General features: G+C 50.5%; 1 protein-coding gene across 1 annotated transcript; it reads left to right on the top strand.

The window, feature by feature from the left end:
* Window positions 1-14,378: 14,378 nt before the first annotated feature.
* On the top strand, window positions 14,379-19,073 carry POU3F2 (POU class 3 homeobox 2; the record flags this gene model as incomplete). The annotated part of the gene is made up of 1 exon (XM_083856650.1): window positions 14,379-19,073. The coding sequence occupies one exon, from the start codon at window positions 14,379-14,381 to the stop codon at window positions 15,699-15,701; it is 1,323 nt and encodes a 440-aa protein (XP_083712776.1). The 3' UTR covers window positions 15,702-19,073.

Raw genomic sequence — 19,073 nt, 5'->3', positions numbered from 1 at the left:
TTATGTGCTAATGGGGAAATCTTTCCACCAGATCCACAGGGCAGGTCTGAGATAAGCAGCTGGAGAATGATAAGTTATCTCTGTTGCGATTCAGGAAATATAGATGCTTCAGATGCTAATGGTGTGTCAGCAGGGAACCAGACACACAGTGGACTGGGGTTAAGTAAGCCTAGGAAAGTGTTTATTCATGTATAACATTTGCAGAGAAGGTGACTCCCTACCTCGCTCCTGGCTGCCCAGAGGAACTGCTTATAACCAGAAATATGCTCAGAGAAGTCAAGCAGAAAGGTCAGGCAGGGCGAGAGGTGAATCCCAGCCGTGACAACCCTCCCGTGAGCACTGGCACTCCCCACCTCCACACACGTCCTGGGAAGGACAGGGGTCTGTCCATCTGCACCTGCCAACCACGGCACTTCAGCATAATCCAGCTGGGCTCCAGTGCCAGTGCTGGCAGAGGGGCCACTGCCAGCACAGAGGGACCGTGATGTGCTGCAGCTTGGAAGAGTTAGAGGTCACTTGTGCATCCTTTGGCACTGGGCTGGATCGACTGTAGCTAAACCATTCCCAGCAGACATTTGTCCAATCTATTTTCAAAATCCTCCCACTGTCACTCCAGGCAATCTATTCTTGTGCTTTCCAACTGAAAGTTAGAAAGCTGTTCTTAATGTCTAATCTAAATCATAAGTCAACTTTTAAAATGACAAGTATGGTTAAAAGTTTCAAGGTTTTTCCTAATAATAAATGTGGTTTTCATTCTATTTCTCTGTTGGTTGCTGCACATTCAGGGTACTTTCAAATCACTTTTTAAAACATCCCTCTAGAATCATGATGTATAGAAACCATATTTATTATTTTTCACAAGAGCTGAGATTGTCATTTAATTACATAAATCCAAGAGTAGGAGATTTAAGGAGGAAAAAAAATTCAATAAAGTCCTGAGAGAGATGCCCGCACTTAATTTAGCTGTAAAAGGGTTTGGGGTTTTTTTTAATCTGTATGCCTCACAGAGCCATTGCCCAAAAATGTTCTGAAGTGACAGCAATGTCAAGCAGAAAAGACATCTCACCCATATCTAATAGGGAAAAATATCTCAGTTGTGGGAGACGTATATTCCTGTGTACATGCATAAATATTCCTTCATTTATCACTCATAAAAATCCCTTCTAACTATCCCAATCATGTGAACACTGTCTTTCAATAGATACTTTGCAAGATCCCATTCAGTTAACAGCAAGAGAAGTTAGTTTCTTCCTGCCTCACCGAAGATGAATTCCTAGAAAACTGCCACTTTGCTCTGGTGCTTGAATTCAAAAACGTTACTCAAAAAACCTGGACTCACTTTCTGATTCAAGCTTTTTGAAAATGCAGCCTAAGGTTGCTACCAACTCTGACTCAAATGCGGAAACACAATAAAAACACAAATAGGAGCTGTGATCTTTTACATCATCAGCACCAGATATGAAAGAAAACTACACTGGCTCAACTTTCTAGATACACATGGCTGGGCACTGATTCATCCCTGGAGACAAACATGCTAAAAATTTACATCCTCAAAGCTTGTTATTTATCACTGGAAATGCCTAGCTTTTTAGCTAGGGTGTCACAGTAATTTTGCTTAACCTTAGCATCCGTGGCATAGTCAGCTGTATCTGAGTGAGTTCCCCCAGGCACTGCACTTCCTCCCAGAGCAGACACAGAGACACAGCAGAGGAGCTGTGCCTCCCCTTGGCTGCCGATGGCCCCTGCACCGCAGACATCTGAAGTTAGGCAATGTTATCCTCACCCTCGCTGCCTGCATCCTTCTCTCCAGAACTACCCAGAGAATAGAAGAGAGCAATTCCTGGTAAGAGACAAGTGACTGTCTCTGCTTGCCATTTCCTGCCAGCAGGCTCAGGGCAGCCAGCCCAGCATGCCCTTTCAACCTGCCCACTTACCAGGATTGTAATTGTGATAACCTGGAGTGCACTTCCAGGCTGAGAATTCCCTTGGAAAGCCAGGTATCTAAAAATTAGGTATTGCAAGCCTGAGTTTCAGCCTCCCTCTAGGTCTCTAGCCTGAAGTGGGTTGCTGGTCTCTTTTCTGTACCGTCAGCAAACACAAGGGAGGGAAGAGGGCTTGTGGGTGTCCTAAGCTGTTTAACTTTTGCTTTTACCACAGCACACCAGACCTATATGTAGGATATGCCTTTTTCTTTACGGATATAATACATTATCCACAAATTACATTCAAATCAAGAAGCAGTGTCTATGGCCTTGTCTTTTGCAGACCAACGTAAGATAATAAATACAGTCCGATGAAAGGTCCAATGAAAGGTACATTCCTAGAAAAGAGGAACAAACATTCATCCTCATTGTGTGAACCATGCACTTAAAATGTGAAGGCATGTAAAGTCCAAATGGCCCTAGATTCCACCTTCAGCTTGCCTACAGGATATATATAAATTGAGCTGGATTATCTGAGCCATGTCTGGAAGAGCTAGCTCTGTTATTCCATGTACTGCACCTGAAGTCAGTCCCTTTCAATCTCTTCCCCACTCCCTAGACCTTTTTCTTTGCCTCACTGTAGATTAACATCTACAAGATGAAAAATTTTGTCCTCATTCCCAAAGTGCTGTGTGACAATAGAAAATCTGGGCCGTGTTGATGCAATCTAGCAACATTATAACAAAAAATTTTTAACTGGAAGAATCACGCAACTGTAACAAGGGGCAGCTCTCCCATTCCCACCTTTAATGACCAGGATGCATTCAGGTAGGAGGCAAAGAAAAGGGTGAGGTCTTCATCTCTTACCTTTAAAACCAAAGCAGGCAGATTTTTAATGAATGCATTTATCTTCTGTCAGCAGCCATGAATATGGACCTCTTTCAAAATAATGTATGAGCACTGGATGTTGACCAAGCTTTTCTGGAGAGTTACTGGATAAATATGTTGGCATAGTATAAAAAATTACTATAAGAAAAATGAAGAGAGGAAATAATGGGGGAAGAGTACAAGAAACCTTGCAAGAAATTTGTGAGACCTGGTAGAAGCCACTACACCACGAAATTGCCCTTGAGTAGCCCAGCCTAACCATGTTTCACCATCACAAAAGATTTGAACCAGCACTGCCAAAACTCTGGAGCAAAAGGACTAAATCAGAGACCCTTTTGGCTGCATGAAGATCTTTTATTTTGAGCAGAGAGCAAGTTGTTGTGAAGCCATGGCAGGGAAAACACACTGACACAGGGTCCCCCAGGATTACTGGTGCCAAACACAGAAGCTACTGTCAGCTCACAAAATGCTTTACTGACATGCCAAAGATAAAAATTCTGTATTGCCAACCACCCTCACCACACATCCCAAAACATGCCATATGGCCGAAAGTACGACAATGGATTTTGCCATTCCTCGAGTTTGGGTGTGAATTGACAATGAGTCTAACATATAAATTACATCATCTTTTAACTTTTTGTGATATATAACATCGGACAGCTTTGTCTGGGACAATCCATCATGAACTAGTCTTGTTGACATTCTGGATTCTCTCTTCTGACCTTGTCCTTTCAGCAGAGGCATAATTGTGCTTATGATAATTTTATTCCCAGTTAGGCAGTGATTTTGCACACCTTTGAGTTACAGAATAACTAAGAAGCCAGTTCTCTATACGACTGCTGAAACAAGGCACCTTGAACCAATTTATGCTGAAGCTCAGTCCAGTAGTGTAGCAGTAAATAAATGGATAAATCCACCTCTCTCAGTGTGCATAAGTAGGTTAACTCTTTAGTCCTGTTTACTGTTGACTATACCACAGGTGTGCTCTCAGCTGGGGGCTCCCTACTGAGGAAACACCAACCATATGTTTGCACAGCAGAAAGTGGAGTGGAGGAGATGTACGACCCAGTCTTCACAGTATGAAGGGTCTAGCAGGCAAAGGGAAGGGATTCAAGCTCATTTCTGCCACCCAGCTCATGTGCAGAGAGACTCCCATTTCAGCCACGGAGCTCTAGGCCCAGTTATCATCACTAATTTTTATGTACTTGAATATCATCATGGAGGTTTAGGGTTGTTTTCTTTTTTTTTTTTAGAAATGTAGCACTTTAACAATCATCTAGGGTGATGGGCAAATCTTTTTTGTTGAAGGATCGACTGTTCAGTGTCACTTTAGTGGGAATATACAATTATTATGGTACATGAATTATTTGAGCTGTTCCCTATGAAGACTGATTGCCTTTCATGGGCTGTGTGTGGGAGCAGCAGAGAACTCCCTGCTGTTCCAAGTGGTGTCGGCACCCCCAGACAGTCAAGCATAGCAAGCTGCAGAAGTGCAACTGTCATGTCACCTGTAGCAGTGTCTGAGTCATGGTCCCTGCCCACCCTGCACTCAAAGCAAGGGAGTGATTTAGCTTGTTTCTAACCACTGGATTTACACAAATGGGAGAAAATAAATTGGACTGCAAATACTTAAAATTAAACTTTGAGCTGTCACTTACCACAGCAGAGAGAAAGAGGCATCCCACCACATCCACGTCTGCATTTTCAGGGGAGAAAGGGTTATATTGCTGTAGCCTCCTCTCAATATGAAACTGTAGACCAATTATTAGATGGTTACAACAAATAGGCTATTGCACTCCCACTGTGATAACCAGAGGAGTGCCAGTGGGTTTTAGTTGAAGGCCACTATCACCCAGTAACTTCTGCCCTCTTTGACATGTTTTTCAGCTCTGTCACTGAAGCTGACAGGATATGGAGGAACACACATCAGCTTGACCAGAGGCAGAAAGTTTCTACAGAATCAGTTGCTCTAAAGCTGGAAAGAGTGGCAAACTGTAGGAGCTCTGCAGGCTGCTACTTTTTTAGCTGCTTGCCACAATATTCTTTTGTGTGGTTTCTGGATCTGCTTCTGTTATACGTGTTTTTCAACTGTTTCTGGTGGAGGTTCTTTTTACCATAGTGTGGATATATTGTTGAAGATGCTGTTCAAGTTTGCTTATGTGCTACCAGATAACTTTTACTGTCCTCAATGCCTCTGGTATCATCTGTCCAACTTTGCCATCAAGTTTAAAATAAAAGGTATATTTTATTTATTGGAAAGATTAACTCCCTGGGGAATAATTACTTGTTTTTAGCATTGGTCTGACTGCATGGCCTAGGCTTCAGGAGAGGTGCTTCTGGAGATCACGGCCAAAGAACAAGGCAATTTACTCTTATCTACTCCACAGCCTGCTCACCTACTCCATTTCTCAAAGCTGTTACTTAACATAGCATTAAACATAAATGGTTATCAATCCAGTCCAGAAAGGGAGCAATAGACAAGAAATGGATGTTTTTGACAAATGTTGAAGCTCATGGAAGAGCAGTAACACTGCAATAATGGAAAGTGAGTTTCAATTGAGTTGAAAAAGCAATTATCTGGTACTATAGAATGAAGTGAGAACAAGGAAACATTTTATGATGTTATGATTCCTCTTCCTCACAGTTTTTAAAGGTGGGCAGGGGGTTGCTATGACTTTTGCATTTCCCCATTGCACAGTTGCTCTCCCAAAACAGCCTCTGGGTAGTAACGTTTGCCTCAGTCTGACTTCTCAGACTTTTCTTCGGGAGCTTTCCTGGAGGTTCAGCATGAAAGCAGGCACAACGAAGAACTATGGAGGCACAACCAGCACCCCAGCACCAGGCCGGAGATGCTGTGGGGAGGACGGAACCGACAGGGTCTCCTGTCCCGGGATCCTCCGCCCCACGGGTGAGCACCCACACATCCCCCCTGCCACATGCTCCCGCCTCCCTCTCTCTTCTCTCTCTCTCTCTCTCTCTTTTTTTCTTCCCAATTTATTTTTCCCCTGCAGAAGTGGAGGTTAAAGCCCTGAAACCCGAAGCGCTGTAACCGAGCCGCTGTGGCGCGGCGGTGGCACGGCCCCGCCACACAGGCCCGTGTCCGCTCCGTGCCCGGGGGAGGGGAGGGGAGGGGAGGGGAGGGGAGGGGAGGGGAGGGGAGGGGAGGGGAGGGGAGGGGAGGGGAGGGGAGGGGAGGGGAGGGGGCGAGCACAAGCATCAGGCCGCTCTGGGCTCACCGTGACCCGCGGGTGGCGCGTGGGTGACCGCGGGATGGAGGGGTGAAGGAGCAGAGGAAGGGGGGTTCCTCACGGGCGAGAAAAGGCAGGATCCCGTGTGCCTGCGCTGGGGAGGGAGGGAGAACCGCTGAGGTTTGGGGTGTTTTTGAGAGAGAAGCAATAAACTCCAATTAGTTGCACTGATGAGGTGGGAAGCCAGCCCGTGTCTCTGTCCTTGCTCCTCGGGGTAGTCCCTGTGTGCCCGGGCCGCCCCTCAGCGCATCCCCGGGCCGGGCCAGGCGCTCCCGCATCTCCCCCCGCCCCGCCCGGCCCGGCCCGGCCTCGCCCCCACATCCGGGGCGGGGGGTGAGGGAAATTCAAGTTCCAGCAGGGCTGGGGCAGAGCTGCTCCCGGCCCCGATGGCGGCCCGCGGGGAGTCCCCCGGGCTCGGGGGGAGCGGGACGGGCCCGGAGCTCTCTCCGGGTACCGGCGACAGGACAAGTCCGCTCTCCCCAGCCTGCATTTTAATCCTGAAATCTGGAAATGGAAATTGTTTGATGTATGAGGAGACGTTATCTAATTAGGGCGTAAGAAATTTAATCTTTCCAGCAGGCAGGTCATATAATTAATGTTAATTTAACGCTCAAATTCTCAGTCATTAATTTTTATTCTCTTAAATGTAGTTTGGCAGGGCCCCCTGATCCATGGCAATGGATTTTACTGAATGTAAGAGCACACTTGGTCTTTGGAGTGAATTACTGCAGCCCTTCCTATCCCAATAACAAGATCACATCATGTATGCATTATTAAGCCATGTAATTGAATGGTCCATAGTTTGCATATCAGACTATTAAAGTAATGTGTTTTGCTTTTCTTCCAACACGTAATGTTAAAGCCTTTGCGAATATTTGGTGATTCTGATAATTATCACCAAATTACTACAAATGTTCTCTTCATTAACGTGATTTCTCTCAAGCATTTTCAAAAAATGCCAATAATGCATTAAGTGGTGGCTTGTAAAGTGTTTTTTTAAATAAAACTTGTCAACTACAATTCGAAAATTAGAAGAAAAGAAAAGAAAAGAAAAGAAAAGAAAAGAAAAGAAAAGAAAAGAAAAGAAAAGAAAAGAAAAGAAAAGAAAAGAAAAGAAAAGAAAAGAGAAAGAAAAGAGAGAGAGAAAGAAAGAGAGAAAGAGAGAAAGAGAGAAAGAGAGAAAGAGAGAAAGAGAGAAAGAGAGAAAGAGAGAAAGAGAGAAAGAGAGAAAGAGAGAAAGAGAGAAAGAGAGAAAGAGAGAAAGAGAGAAAGAGAGAAAGAGAGAAAGAGAGAAAGAGAGAAAGAAAGAAAGAAAGAAAGAAAGAAAGAAAGAAAGAAAGAAAGAAAGAAAGAAAGAAAGAAAGAAAGAAAGAAAGAAAGAAAGAAAGAAAGAGAAAAGGCGTGAGAATTAACAGTTGCAGTTGTTGCAGTTGCACGGAAAGAAAACAATTCTCCTCTGAGATTGGAAAAGACGACTTCCCTTTTCTCCTTATTTCAGATAAGTGGCTATACACCTTAAAAGTTTCACTTCATCGGGAGCAAAAGTGCATGCAATCTAAAGAACTGGCGATTGCAGATGATACAGAACAGATGGAGGAACAAAGTTGGAGATTTTCCCTTTACAGGGAATAGATGGGTACACAGGCAGACAGACAGAGAGATTGATTTGAAAAGATACTGACCTCTCTCCTTCAGCTGCAATTTAACTTGTCCTGGGAGGAGAGGGGGAAAAACCAAACCGAAAAAAAAAATTATAAAAAAATCCAAAAAAACCCCCCACCGCACACCTAAACAAAAAACCCTCTCAAGTGAGACCTGCCTCCTCCCCTGTCGGCCTCCTGCCTCCACCCGCCCCAAGTTCGCACTGTCATCTGAACAAACTGCTGCGCCGATCTCGGAAGGTGAATAATTCTCAATTAACTAAGTAACTAACTTTCTTTGTGCAATCTTGAGTCACTCACTTAACTAAATCTTAAGCCTTCGAGACCCTTCATTATTGCCTTCCCCCGCCGCACTATTTTCAAAGTTCAATAGCAAGGCAACAAAAAACACTGCTGCAAAATAAGAGTCTCTTAAAATTAAAGAGCTGCTCATTTGCATTGGAAGAAGTTATTTTTCCCCCTCCTTTGAAATATTTAGGCACAAAAAAATAAATAAAATAAATAAAGAGCACCCCCCAAGGTGTCCCGCAGTCCGTGTCAGGATCAGTGTCAGGGATGCTGTGCGGGGTGCGCAGGCACTGTGGGCAGTGTGTAGGCGCTGGCTGAGGTGCGCTGTTGGGCTGTGCGGTCGGAGCATCCCGCCGCGCTGGGAGCGCCTGTTCCGCACCGCAGCGCTCGGAGCCCGCGGGCCGGGCCGGGCCGGGCGGAGGATGCGCGGGCTCGGGCCGGGCTGGGGTGGGGCGGCGGGACCGGGGCCGGGGCCGCGGAGGCTCCTCACCCCGCGGAGAGCCCCGGCTCGGCCCGCGGCCCGCTCTTATTTTGGTTGGGAGCGGGGAGCTGCCGGCTGGAGCCGGGTGAGCGAAGGGAGGCGAACTATGCTCCTCTGTTTGGTTTAGGGTCGGGTATTTTTTTCTTTCCCTCTCCCTCCTCTCTCTCTCCCCTTCCCTCCTCACTATAGCAACCAACGCCAGCCTGACAAAAATGCACCCTCTGTGGACAATGGCCCAGCCTTCCTGCTCCCCTCGCTCCTCTTCTTCCTCGCCAAGCGAAAGAAAGTTTCCAGCCCCCCCGGGCCGTTCTCGCCTCTCCTCCCGAGGCTCCCTGCAAATCCCACTGAGCCCCGGCGGGACCGAGCCGAGCCCCACGTGGGAGCTGAGGGCGGGGGGACACAGCAGTCGCCCCCAGCCGGGCCCCGATTCCCGAACCCGCCTTGCCAGCGGCTGGCAGAACGCCCCTGGGCCACCGCCAGCCCCGCGCCCGTGCCCGTGTCCGTGTCCGTGTGCGGGGCCGCCCCGGAGCGGTGCTGCCCCAGCGGGACTCAGCTCTTGGCGCCCGGGCTCGCCTCTCCTCTGGCGAAAAACACCATCCCCAGCCCGGAGCGCTCCGCACCGGGGCACGGAATGGGGCAGTGGCGACCCAGGGCCCTCTGAGAAGGCGCTTTTCAGAGTGAGGGGCGGGAATCGTGCCCAAAAGTGCCCCGAAAGCTGTAAAGAGAGGAGAGAGGATCACGTCGCCCGGTGAAGCAGGGACACCATTTATCTGAGCTCTTCCCGGGGATGTCTGCTTGTCTCCATCAGGCGTGAGCATTGACAAAACAAACAAAAAAAGCAACCGTTAGATTTGCCAGAGAAAGAAAGCTGGGTACCTTTTTTTTTTTTTTTTTTTTTAAATCTAAAATCTGTTGCTGTGTTTTGTCCTACACAACTCTCTGGACAGAGCAGGCTTTAGAAGAAGCTTTGTGAGACCGCTTTCACGAGGCAGAGAGGCTGAATTGCCTCCTCTCTCCTTCCAATTCACCTGCTTTTCACGCCAACAGAAACGCCCTTCCAGCTCCAGCACGGGGCGGTCATTTCCCAGCCAGGCTTTTGAACACTAAATTGCAAACTCCGCTGCACCAATCGCATCTGGGTCTGTCTCCGAGAATTCAATAAACAAGCCGTATTAACTCCAACCAGAATTTATCTCGTAGACTGATGGAATTCGTCTTTTTCCTTTTCTTTTTTTTTTTTTTTTCTTTTGCTTCTTCTGCTTCTTTTTCCCCCAAGGCCTCATATTCACCACTCAAAATTTAGCAGCCTGCCTTTGATAAATTACTCAAAGTAATCCCTGCAACAGCTAAGTCTGACTGGTTGACGTTGTGTTAGAAGTCTTCATAGCGGTATCTGTCTATAAAATATTCACTTGCGGACTACAAAGGGTGGATCATTTTTAATGACAAGATTCAGAACTGGAGGATGAAGGGAAAAGATTAATATCCGTGAATTCAAATAATTTAATTTCAAATACTGAACTTAGAACATTATATCCCACTAGTTTAAACACTGATGCAGATAAAATAGCAGATTCTCAGATGAATGAAGCGGCCGGAAGAATAGAGTTGTGGGGAATGTTGGAAATGAACATTACTACAAACTTTACAGGAACTTTTTTTTTATTTTTAATTCTACACCTTTCTATGTTCTGTCTTCTGGGATAATCAGTATTCTAGCAGGGCAAAAACGTTCATGATATTACACGTACATGTGTGTATATCTATATGTGCTGGGAGAGGTTTTATTTTCTCTAGAGATAGGTGGAGAAATCTATTTAGATGGCGTGTTTTAATTTCAATGGGTAATGTGAGCTTGTGCAATCAAAGTTATCAATTTCTGTCCTTTTTGTTTAGATTTCTTAGTTAAATGTGTTTGTTATATCTACCCCGAGGAGAAGCAACTTGAAAGTGTAGCTTTTGAGTCATCTTATAAATACATCCCTGAGGCTGCGGTTCTTGCCGCTTTAAGCAGTTTTCATTAAAGCAGCCAGCTGCCTCTTTGTGTAGATTGGATTTTTTTAAAGCAATCACTTGTGAAGTCCCGGCCTTAGTTTTGTCTCTCCGCAGGCCCTTAAAGTTGAAGTTTCATTCATGTCTTGGGTCTCTCCGCCGAATCAGACTCCTCGGAGCAACACGGGAAAGAGCCACACGAAAGCACAGGCTTGAATACCTCATAGAGAAAGGTTAAAAAGGAAGCAGAGATCAAAACAATCCCATCTCACAAAAGGTGCATTAAATGCGCCCCAGCAATAAGCACAAATCTTCCAAGTTGGCCTTTAAAGCGAGCACCAGGAGTCTCACGTTTATTGCACCCAGCAATTCTCTGAGCGACTCTCCGCGTCTTTGCACTTCTGGCGCATTTCCTCCTAAAACAACATCTAATGGGTAGATAATAGAGACGCGGAAAGGAGACGCGGGGATTTCTCCCCCTCCTCCTTTCCTTTTAGCTGCGTGAGTCTATCTCAAGGTTTGGAGAGCAGAGTTAAAAAAAATTAATAAAATAATTTTAAAAAAAGCTTTTCACCTCTAAACACAACAAGCACATGCAAATATACATTCCACACCCAAGAGCCGCACGCATCCAAATGCGCAGAGGAGCGCGCCTTTGGGGAGCGTTCCCCCAGCCCCCCGAGCCGGGGAGGCTGACGAGCGGCGGCTGGAAGCCGAGGCTCGCTAGGAACGAGCCGTGCTCTTGTTTTGCTGCTGGAAATGCAGCTTTCTCTCCGGCACGCACGGAGTTGAAACACCAGGGAGCCCAACATCTCGTCAGGCGGAGCCCGCCGCGGCAGCTGGGGGAGGGCGGCGGGCAGGGGACCCCCAGGTGGGGAGCTGGGGAGGGGGGCGGCCAGAGGACTCCCGCAAGCCGCCCGCGTCCTTCTGGATGCACCTGATGTGTATGCAGCACCTCGCCTCCCAGCCAGGACTCAGCTCCAGTTAAGTGGCGCTCTATGTATTTTATAGCGAATATTCTCGAGTAGCTGCACTGCAATGAAGGAGATATCAAGGAGGCCTGTCAGTTCAAAGCTTTTGGGGTTGTTTGAAAATCTTCTTCACGTCAAAGTAAGCAGCCCTAGTATTTGAACAGCTGCTTTGAACAGTGAAAAGGGCTGAGCTGAATCAAAACACTGCAGTGTCTGCCCAAGACACCGCATCACCTTCAACCTGCTTTTATGCGAGCAGAGAAAAGGAAAGAAAGGCTGGTGAGACCTCTAATCCCGCGGGGTCAGCTCCGCCAGAAAGGGGCCACATGACTGTCTCTTTTACATCCCGAGCGGGCCGGAGCCGAGCGGCGAGAGGAGCCCGAGCCCGCGGCGGGCAGCGGGGAGACGACAAGAGCGGCGCTCGGGCGCTCGCTCCCCGGCGCTCCTCTCCACGGGGGGAGATGGGAGCGGAGGATGCTTAAGGAGCGGTATTAATGACAGGGCTAACAATGATGGGGAGGACGAGGAGGTGGAGTCTGCGGCGGCTCTGAATGCACCGGTCGCGCTCCTCTCCTCGCTGCTCCCAGCTGCGCCTCCATAGGCGTGCGCTCCGCCGGGGAGGGGGCAGCGGGGACGGCGGGGGGCTCTGCCGGGGAGAGGAGGTTTTGTCCGCCTCCTAAGGCCGCGGCGCTACCTCGGTAACTGAGGTTACCGCTAGATCCACCGCTGGGGCGGGGGGTGAGGCACGCAGGACAGTGTCCGCAGCAGGCAGCACCTGCTGGAGGGCCGAGCGGGACAGAGAGGGCCGGGGAGGGGGGACAGGACATGCACGACTGGGGCAGGCCCGGAGGGGTTTTCCCCCCAGCAGACAAGTGTTGGTGGAGTCTCAGTGAGCCCGTGTCCCGCGGGGAGCGGAGCGCCTGGCACCACCCGGGGCCCGCCTGTCCGTGGGGCCGGGGCACACGGGGGGCCCTCGGACCACCACCGGGGAGCTCCGTGCTCGGCTCCACTGCACGCTGGAGGCGCCCGCTCCAAAACCTCGCTCTAAAAACGGTGCGCGGCGCGGCCCCTCGTGTCTGGTCCACGCAGGAACTTTTGGCAGCGGAGCCGGAGGCGCTGGCGGGAAAGGCGCCCCCGGCAGAGTCTCGGCGGCCCCGGAGCGGGGCGGGAGGGCCGGCCCGGGCGCCTCTCCCAGGACGGTCCCCGCCATGCCTTGGCAGAAGCTGCTGCGGACTTGCCCTGTTTTGTTTCAACTCACTGGTCTACACCTAATTGGGAAGAGAGAGACGAGAAAATGAGCATCAAATTATAAAATTCCTGGGTGCCCAGTTGTTTACACACGGAAAACAAAAGGCACAGCTTCACTTCAGAGACACTGACTTCCCTCTCCGCAACCCTGGCAGAACAGGCAGCATTGTTCTTCCCTTCGCCTGCACCTCCAAGAAAGGAAAAAAAAAAAAAATTAAAACACAAAACCATAAAAACAAACAAAACCAACCCAAACCTTAGGGAGAATCTCCACTCTTTCATGGACAAAGTTTGCGCCCCCCTCCTCCTCTCCTTCTCTTTCTCCCCCCCCGCCCCACCCCCGGCAGAAGGAGCTCTTGATACGCCGCTAAACTAACGAAACGAGGTAACTCCTGCTGCGCCCCTTGTCTCAGGGCACTGGATATCCTGTTTATGCTGCTGCTGTGTATATGTTTATGTGCAGGAGCCCATCCCCCCTCTCCTCCACACCCCCATGCAGAGGAATATTGCCAGGCAAGGAGCCTTTCCAGCGCTCACGTTAAATACGATGATTTATAAACAACTCGCAGAAGAAAGCTGTTTCTTGTTAGTAGTAATAAATTCCCCGGTCCGCCCTATTGTGTTATTTCGATGAAGATAGCGGGAGCCTGCGACGCGCACCTACCCCCGCGAGCGGTTTATTTTCGAGACAAAGCTATGGCTTTCGCCTCAAAACGGGCAGCGAACTCTTCGCGTCGGCCAGCCTGGCGCTGCTCATTCCTAGGAAATCCGAATCCAGTTCCAGGGTCTCCTTCCTTCCTTCCTTCCTTCCTTCCTTCCTGTCCGGGCCGCAACTTCTTTTCTTTTCCCTATCCCCCTCTTTTTTTCCCTATTATATTTTTTTTCCTTTTTCCACCACCCTCTCTTGCCCATCTTGCGCATCCCTGCGGAGGGCCAGCGCCGCCGGGGCGGTCCCGCGGGCGCGCCGTCCCACGGGGACGGGACAAGCGGGACAACACCATCTCGGCAGTGCGAGGTGCGAGGCCCCGGCATTCCCGGGGGAGCGGTGCGCTCGGGCGAGCCCCGGGCGCGGGGCAGGGCAGGCGGGCGGTCAGCGGGGCTCTCCCCGTTCCCCCTTCCCCGCCCCCGGGGGCGCGGCGCTCCCGGCCGCCCCGGCGGGCCCGGCTGCGAGGCGGCGCCGAGAGAGTTGGGGGCGGGCAGAGGGGCACCCCCGGCCCGGAGCGGCCGCGCAGAGAGGCGCGTCGGGGCGCGCAGCAACAGGAGCCGGCGGGCGGACCGGCGGCGGTGGCGGCAGGGGCGGCATCCTCCCTCCCGCCGGCCGTGCGGTGCAGGGCGGGCCGGGGCGGGGCCCTGCCCTCCCCTGCGCTCCCCCCGCCCCGCGGCCGGCGCTCCCCGCGGCCCGTTCCCCCTCAGAGTTGTGCTCGGCGGGGGCGGGGCCGGGGCGGGGCGGGGCGGGGCGCGCGGGCGGGGCGGGCCAATGGCGGGGCGCGGGGGGTGTCCGTCAGGGCGCGCGTAGCCAATGGCGCGCGGCGGGGGGCGGGGCGGCCGCGCGTGCCTTCGCAGTGGGCCCCGCCGCGCGGGCCGGGGGGGCGCGGGCGCCGCGCGGCGCCCGAGGCGAAAAAGTAGCTGTCAAATGCGCGGCGCCTTTAACCGGCGCGATCAGTGCGGCTCGGCGAGTCATGGCGACCGCAGCCTCCAACCACTACAGCCTGCTCGCCTCCGGCTCCCCCATGGTGCACGCCGAGCCGCCCGGCGGCATGCAGCCCGGCGGCGGCTACCGCGACGCCGGCGCGCTGGTGCAGGCGGACTACGCGCTGCAGAGCAACGGGCACCCGCTGAGCCACGCTCACCAGTGGATCGCGGCGCTGTCCCACGGCGGCCCCGGCGGCGGCGGCGGCGGCGGCGGCGGCGGGGGCGGCCCCGGCGGCGGCGGCGGCGGCGAGGCGCCCTGGTCGGCGGGCGCGCTGGGCCAGCCCGACATCAAGCCGGCCGTGGTGCAGGCGGGCGGGCGCGGCGACGAGCTGCCGCCGCCGCCGGGGCCGCCGCAGCACCCTCCGCCGGGGCGGGCGCCGCACCTGGTGCACCACGGCGGCGGCGGCGGAGGGCACCACGCGGCGGCGGCGGCGGCGGCGGCGGCGGCGGCGTGGCGGGCGGGCGGCGCGGCGCACCTGCCGCCCGGCATGGCCGCGGCCAACGGAGCGCAGGCGGGGCTGCTCTACTCGCAGCCGCCCGGCTTCACCGTCAACGGGATGCTGGGCGCCGGGCAGCCCGGGCTGCACCACCACGGCCTGCGCGACGCCCACGACGAGCCGCCGCCGGGGCCGCCGCACCACGGCCCCGAGCACCCCCCGCCGCCGCCGCACGGCCCCCACCCCGGGGCGGCCGGGCCCGCGCCCTCCGCCGCCGCCGCCGCGCCCCCCGGGCCGCCCCCGCACCACGACCCGCACTCGGACGAGGACACGCCGACCTCGGACGACCTGGAGCAGTTCGCCAAGCAGTTCAAGCAGCGGCGCATCAAACTGGGATTTACCCAAGCGGACGTGGGGCTGGCGCTGGGCACCCTGTACGGCAACGTCTTCTCGCAGACCACCATCTGCCGCTTCGAGGCCCTGCAGCTCAGCTTCAAGAACATGTGCAAGCTGAAGCCTTTGTTGAACAAGTGGTTGGAGGAGGCGGACTCCTCCTCGGGCAGCCCCACCAGCATAGACAAGATCGCGGCGCAGGGCCGCAAGCGGAAAAAGCGCACCTCCATCGAGGTGAGCGTCAAGGGCGCGCTGGAGAGCCACTTCCTCAAGTGCCCCAAGCCCTCCGCCCAGGAGATCACCTCGCTCGCGGACAGCCTACAGCTGGAGAAGGAGGTGGTGAGAGTGTGGTTTTGTAACAGGAGACAGAAAGAGAAGCGCATGACTCCCCCGGGAGGGACGCTGCCGGGCGCCGAGGACGTGTACGGGGCCAGCAGGGACACGCCGCCGCACCACGGGGTGCAGACCCCCGTGCAGTGAACTCGCGGCGGGGGCGCCCGGCCCCTCCTCCTCCTCTCCTCCTCCTCCTCTCCTTCCCCCAACTTTTGATTGTCCTTCTTTTTTTTTTTTTTTTTTTTTTTTTCTTTTCTTTTTTTTTTAATTTTATTTTCTCCTATCTTCCAAAAAAAAAAAAAAAAAAAAGACAAAAAATCAAAAAAAGAAACAAACGGGAACAAAAAAAAAAAAAAAGAAAACAAAAAGGGAGCGAGCGAGAGGGCGAGCGCGAATCACAGTGGACAGACAGATAGACAGACAAAGCACCTGCACCACACTGTCCCTTAGACGGTAGGAGGTGTGATGCTGTATTTTGACCTTTGCAGGCGAGTGCCCGTGCCCGGGAGTGGAGCGGGTACCGCGCACGGCGGGCGGAGCGGCCCCGGCAGGGCAGAGCGGCCCCGGCAGGGCAGAGCGGCCCCGGCAGGGCGGGCACGGGGCGAAGCGGTTCGCACAAAACTCCCTCACTCGCTGGCCAAAACATACGGCGCTGCCCTGCCGGGGAGGGGGCGGAGGAGAAGGGGGGGCACGGCCACCTCGGATCCTCTCTGCAGCCCCCTCCCGCCACACAAAGGCAGATTGCATTGTGGAATGTCGCTCGGTGTTGGCACATGCTGCTGTGTTTATTTTCCGTGGATCCCCTGTATGAATATATGAAAAAAAAAAAAAAAAAGAAAAAAGAGAGAGAGAGAGAACTGAAAAGCTATCCCTTTTGATGTAGACAGTATTTAACCGTACCAATTTGCACTGCAAGAAAATCGAAGTTTACATAAACAAAATGTTTATTTTTTTTCTTTTTTTTTCCCCTTCCTTTCCGACCTTAATTTTGCAAATGACTTGCATTTTCCACAGTGAGCGTTAGTCAACCAGTGACCGGTCTACAATATGTTGCTGTGTTTTAGCCTTTGCTTTATGTGTATATGTGAACTTTTGTTATAAACAAGTATTCTTAAATATGTGTAACGCTTATTTTCTCCTTTTACCATAGCAAAAAGAATTAGTATGTGTGTGTGTGTATGTATTCGTATGCAGCGTGCATAGACATACATACATACGTACACATATCTATAATCTCTATATATACACATATATGTGCACCTCCAGCTTCCATTCTCCAGAGATGTGACTCTCGTAATTGTTTAATATATGCCTTCAATGGCAAGAGTCGAGTTTGGGGAAGGGAGAAAAATGCAAATCAAGAAAGTAAACTTCATTTTCAGGCAGTGTGTCTGGGGGTCGAGGCGCAACCAAAGGGGCAGGAAAAAAATACGTGCAACCCTTCCAGACTGTGTCAGTGTGGGCAAAGCAAGGCCTGGTGTGGGGAAGGCAGAGAGAGAACAACGTGTTTCCAGAGTTTTCCCAGAGAAAGTGGCATTTCCTTGAGAGGGGAAAGGGGATTATTTAGCTCCCCCACCACCGCCCCCTCAGCGCCCTTTCCTTCCCCTCCTCCCCCCGCAGCTCCCCTGCGTGCCTTTGGCATCCCCGCTCTCGCCACCCGGGCCGATATCAGCCTCCAAACTTTCTTTTATTGAGCAGTTTTACGTCAAGGCAGAGCCAGGGAGAGCCTGAGGAGCTGCTGGGCCCGAGGTGGGGGTCGGGTGCTTACACCTGCCTGTAAACACACGCTGCCCCCTCCTCTCCACGGAGACCGTGTGCATTTCTTTTTCACTTTACTTTCCATATTTATTTTATTTTCTATTTGTATCCAGCCCCTCTCCCTCCCCATTCTCCCCTTGTCCTTTGGTCAAATTGTGGTATAATTTATTGAAGGAAAGGATCAGTTTTAACTTGGGCAGCCTTGTGTCTTTCACTGGGGAATGAAATGAAATGGGAAAAAAATGCCATTTTTCAATCCGTGTTCCCCCCCCCCCCCCTTCGCTCATATTTTTAAAGTGCATTTCGTGACATTTTCTTGATGAGAAATGGTTAACTTACCAAAATAAAAAAAAGAGAAAAACCCACGGGAACAAAAAGGAAAAAAAAGAAAAAAAAAAAAAAAAAAAAAAAGGAAAACAAAAAAGCTCTGAAGGGAAGCAGAGGAGCGGGACCTCGGAGCAGCGCATGTATGTGCGTGTGTCTGCGTGCGTGTTTGTGTACTTATGCACACACACAGCTATGCATATACATTAGAGGAATTTTATGATAGTTATAAATTCATAAAGGGATCATTTAGTCAGCACAAACGGGTGCTATAGAGACAAAGCATTTTTATAATCTAAAAGTTTACTTAGTTGAGTGTTGGACAATTATGGAGAAAAAACAGTGAAGCATTCTCTCGCAGAACTCTCCTATAAATATTGCATTCAGTAGCTAAGGCTTTAGAATATGTTTCTCATTGTCTTTTAAAATGCCTGTGACACTGGGTTTTCTTTCCTTCTTTCTTTCTTTCTTTCTCCCCTCCTTTCTTGCTTGCTTGCTTGATTTCTTTCTTTCTTCTTGGTAAGACAGATGATGATTTCTAAGAGGCACATGCATTAGCCTTTTTCCTGGTTTTCCAACAATTGTTAAAAAGATACGGGCACCAAGCTTTTCTCCTTTCTTTCTTTCTTTCTTCTTTTTTTTTTCTTTTTTTTTTTTTTTTTGTTTTGTTTTGTTTTGTTTTTTGTTTGTTTGTTTATGTGTTGAGCTGCTTGTTATTTAAAGTGTTGAGGACTAGCGCCTAGTGAAGTGAATCAGATCAGGGCAGATCCAGTGGTAAAGGGAGGAAATGAACTTTCAGACACTTATTAATATGTGCGTAAGGTCAGACAACGGAGTCGAGAGGATGTTTGAGAAAGCCTCAAACTCCAAATAGGTTTACTAAAAAAAAAAGTTACCACACAAACCTTACCACTATGTATATATGTTTAATATTTGTCCTTTGAAATGCAGAAATAGTTTCAATGTTTTCTTTGTCTATTTTTCTTTTTTTTTTTTAATGCTACCCAGGGAAATATTTTCATATCATTTTTAAGTGGCCTGCCTCAATGTATATTTATTTCTTTTAAAGCAAACAGGTTCTGGAAACTGTTTTTCTGTAGCTTTAAATGAGTAGGTGAACAAAATCTATATGGGATGTAATTTTTTTTTGTTCAGTCTCTTTAAAAATACTTTGTTTTGGTACATTTGGATGTGCTTGTGGGGAAAAATAAAAACGCAGAGATCCTTATATATTTATGTTAAAGTAATATTTTATTATCTACATAAAACAGAAATGCACAATACCTTCATAGTTTCTTCTAATTATTGAAATATCGTTATTTTATTTTTAAAGATAGCACAGATTTGCATAGTTCTGGAGGGAGAAGACCCCAGTACTTATACTGAGCTGAGTTCTGTGTAAAAGCACCGCCGTTCCTTTCTATTTCGTGGAATTTT

The sequence above is a fragment of the Zosterops lateralis genome (genome assembly GCF_965231275.1).
Source record: "Zosterops lateralis genome assembly, chromosome: 3".
Lineage (NCBI taxonomy): Eukaryota > Metazoa > Chordata > Aves > Passeriformes > Zosteropidae > Zosterops > Zosterops lateralis.
The sequence above is the reverse complement of the archived record's forward strand: the minus strand, read 5'-3'. Positions and strand labels throughout refer to the sequence as shown.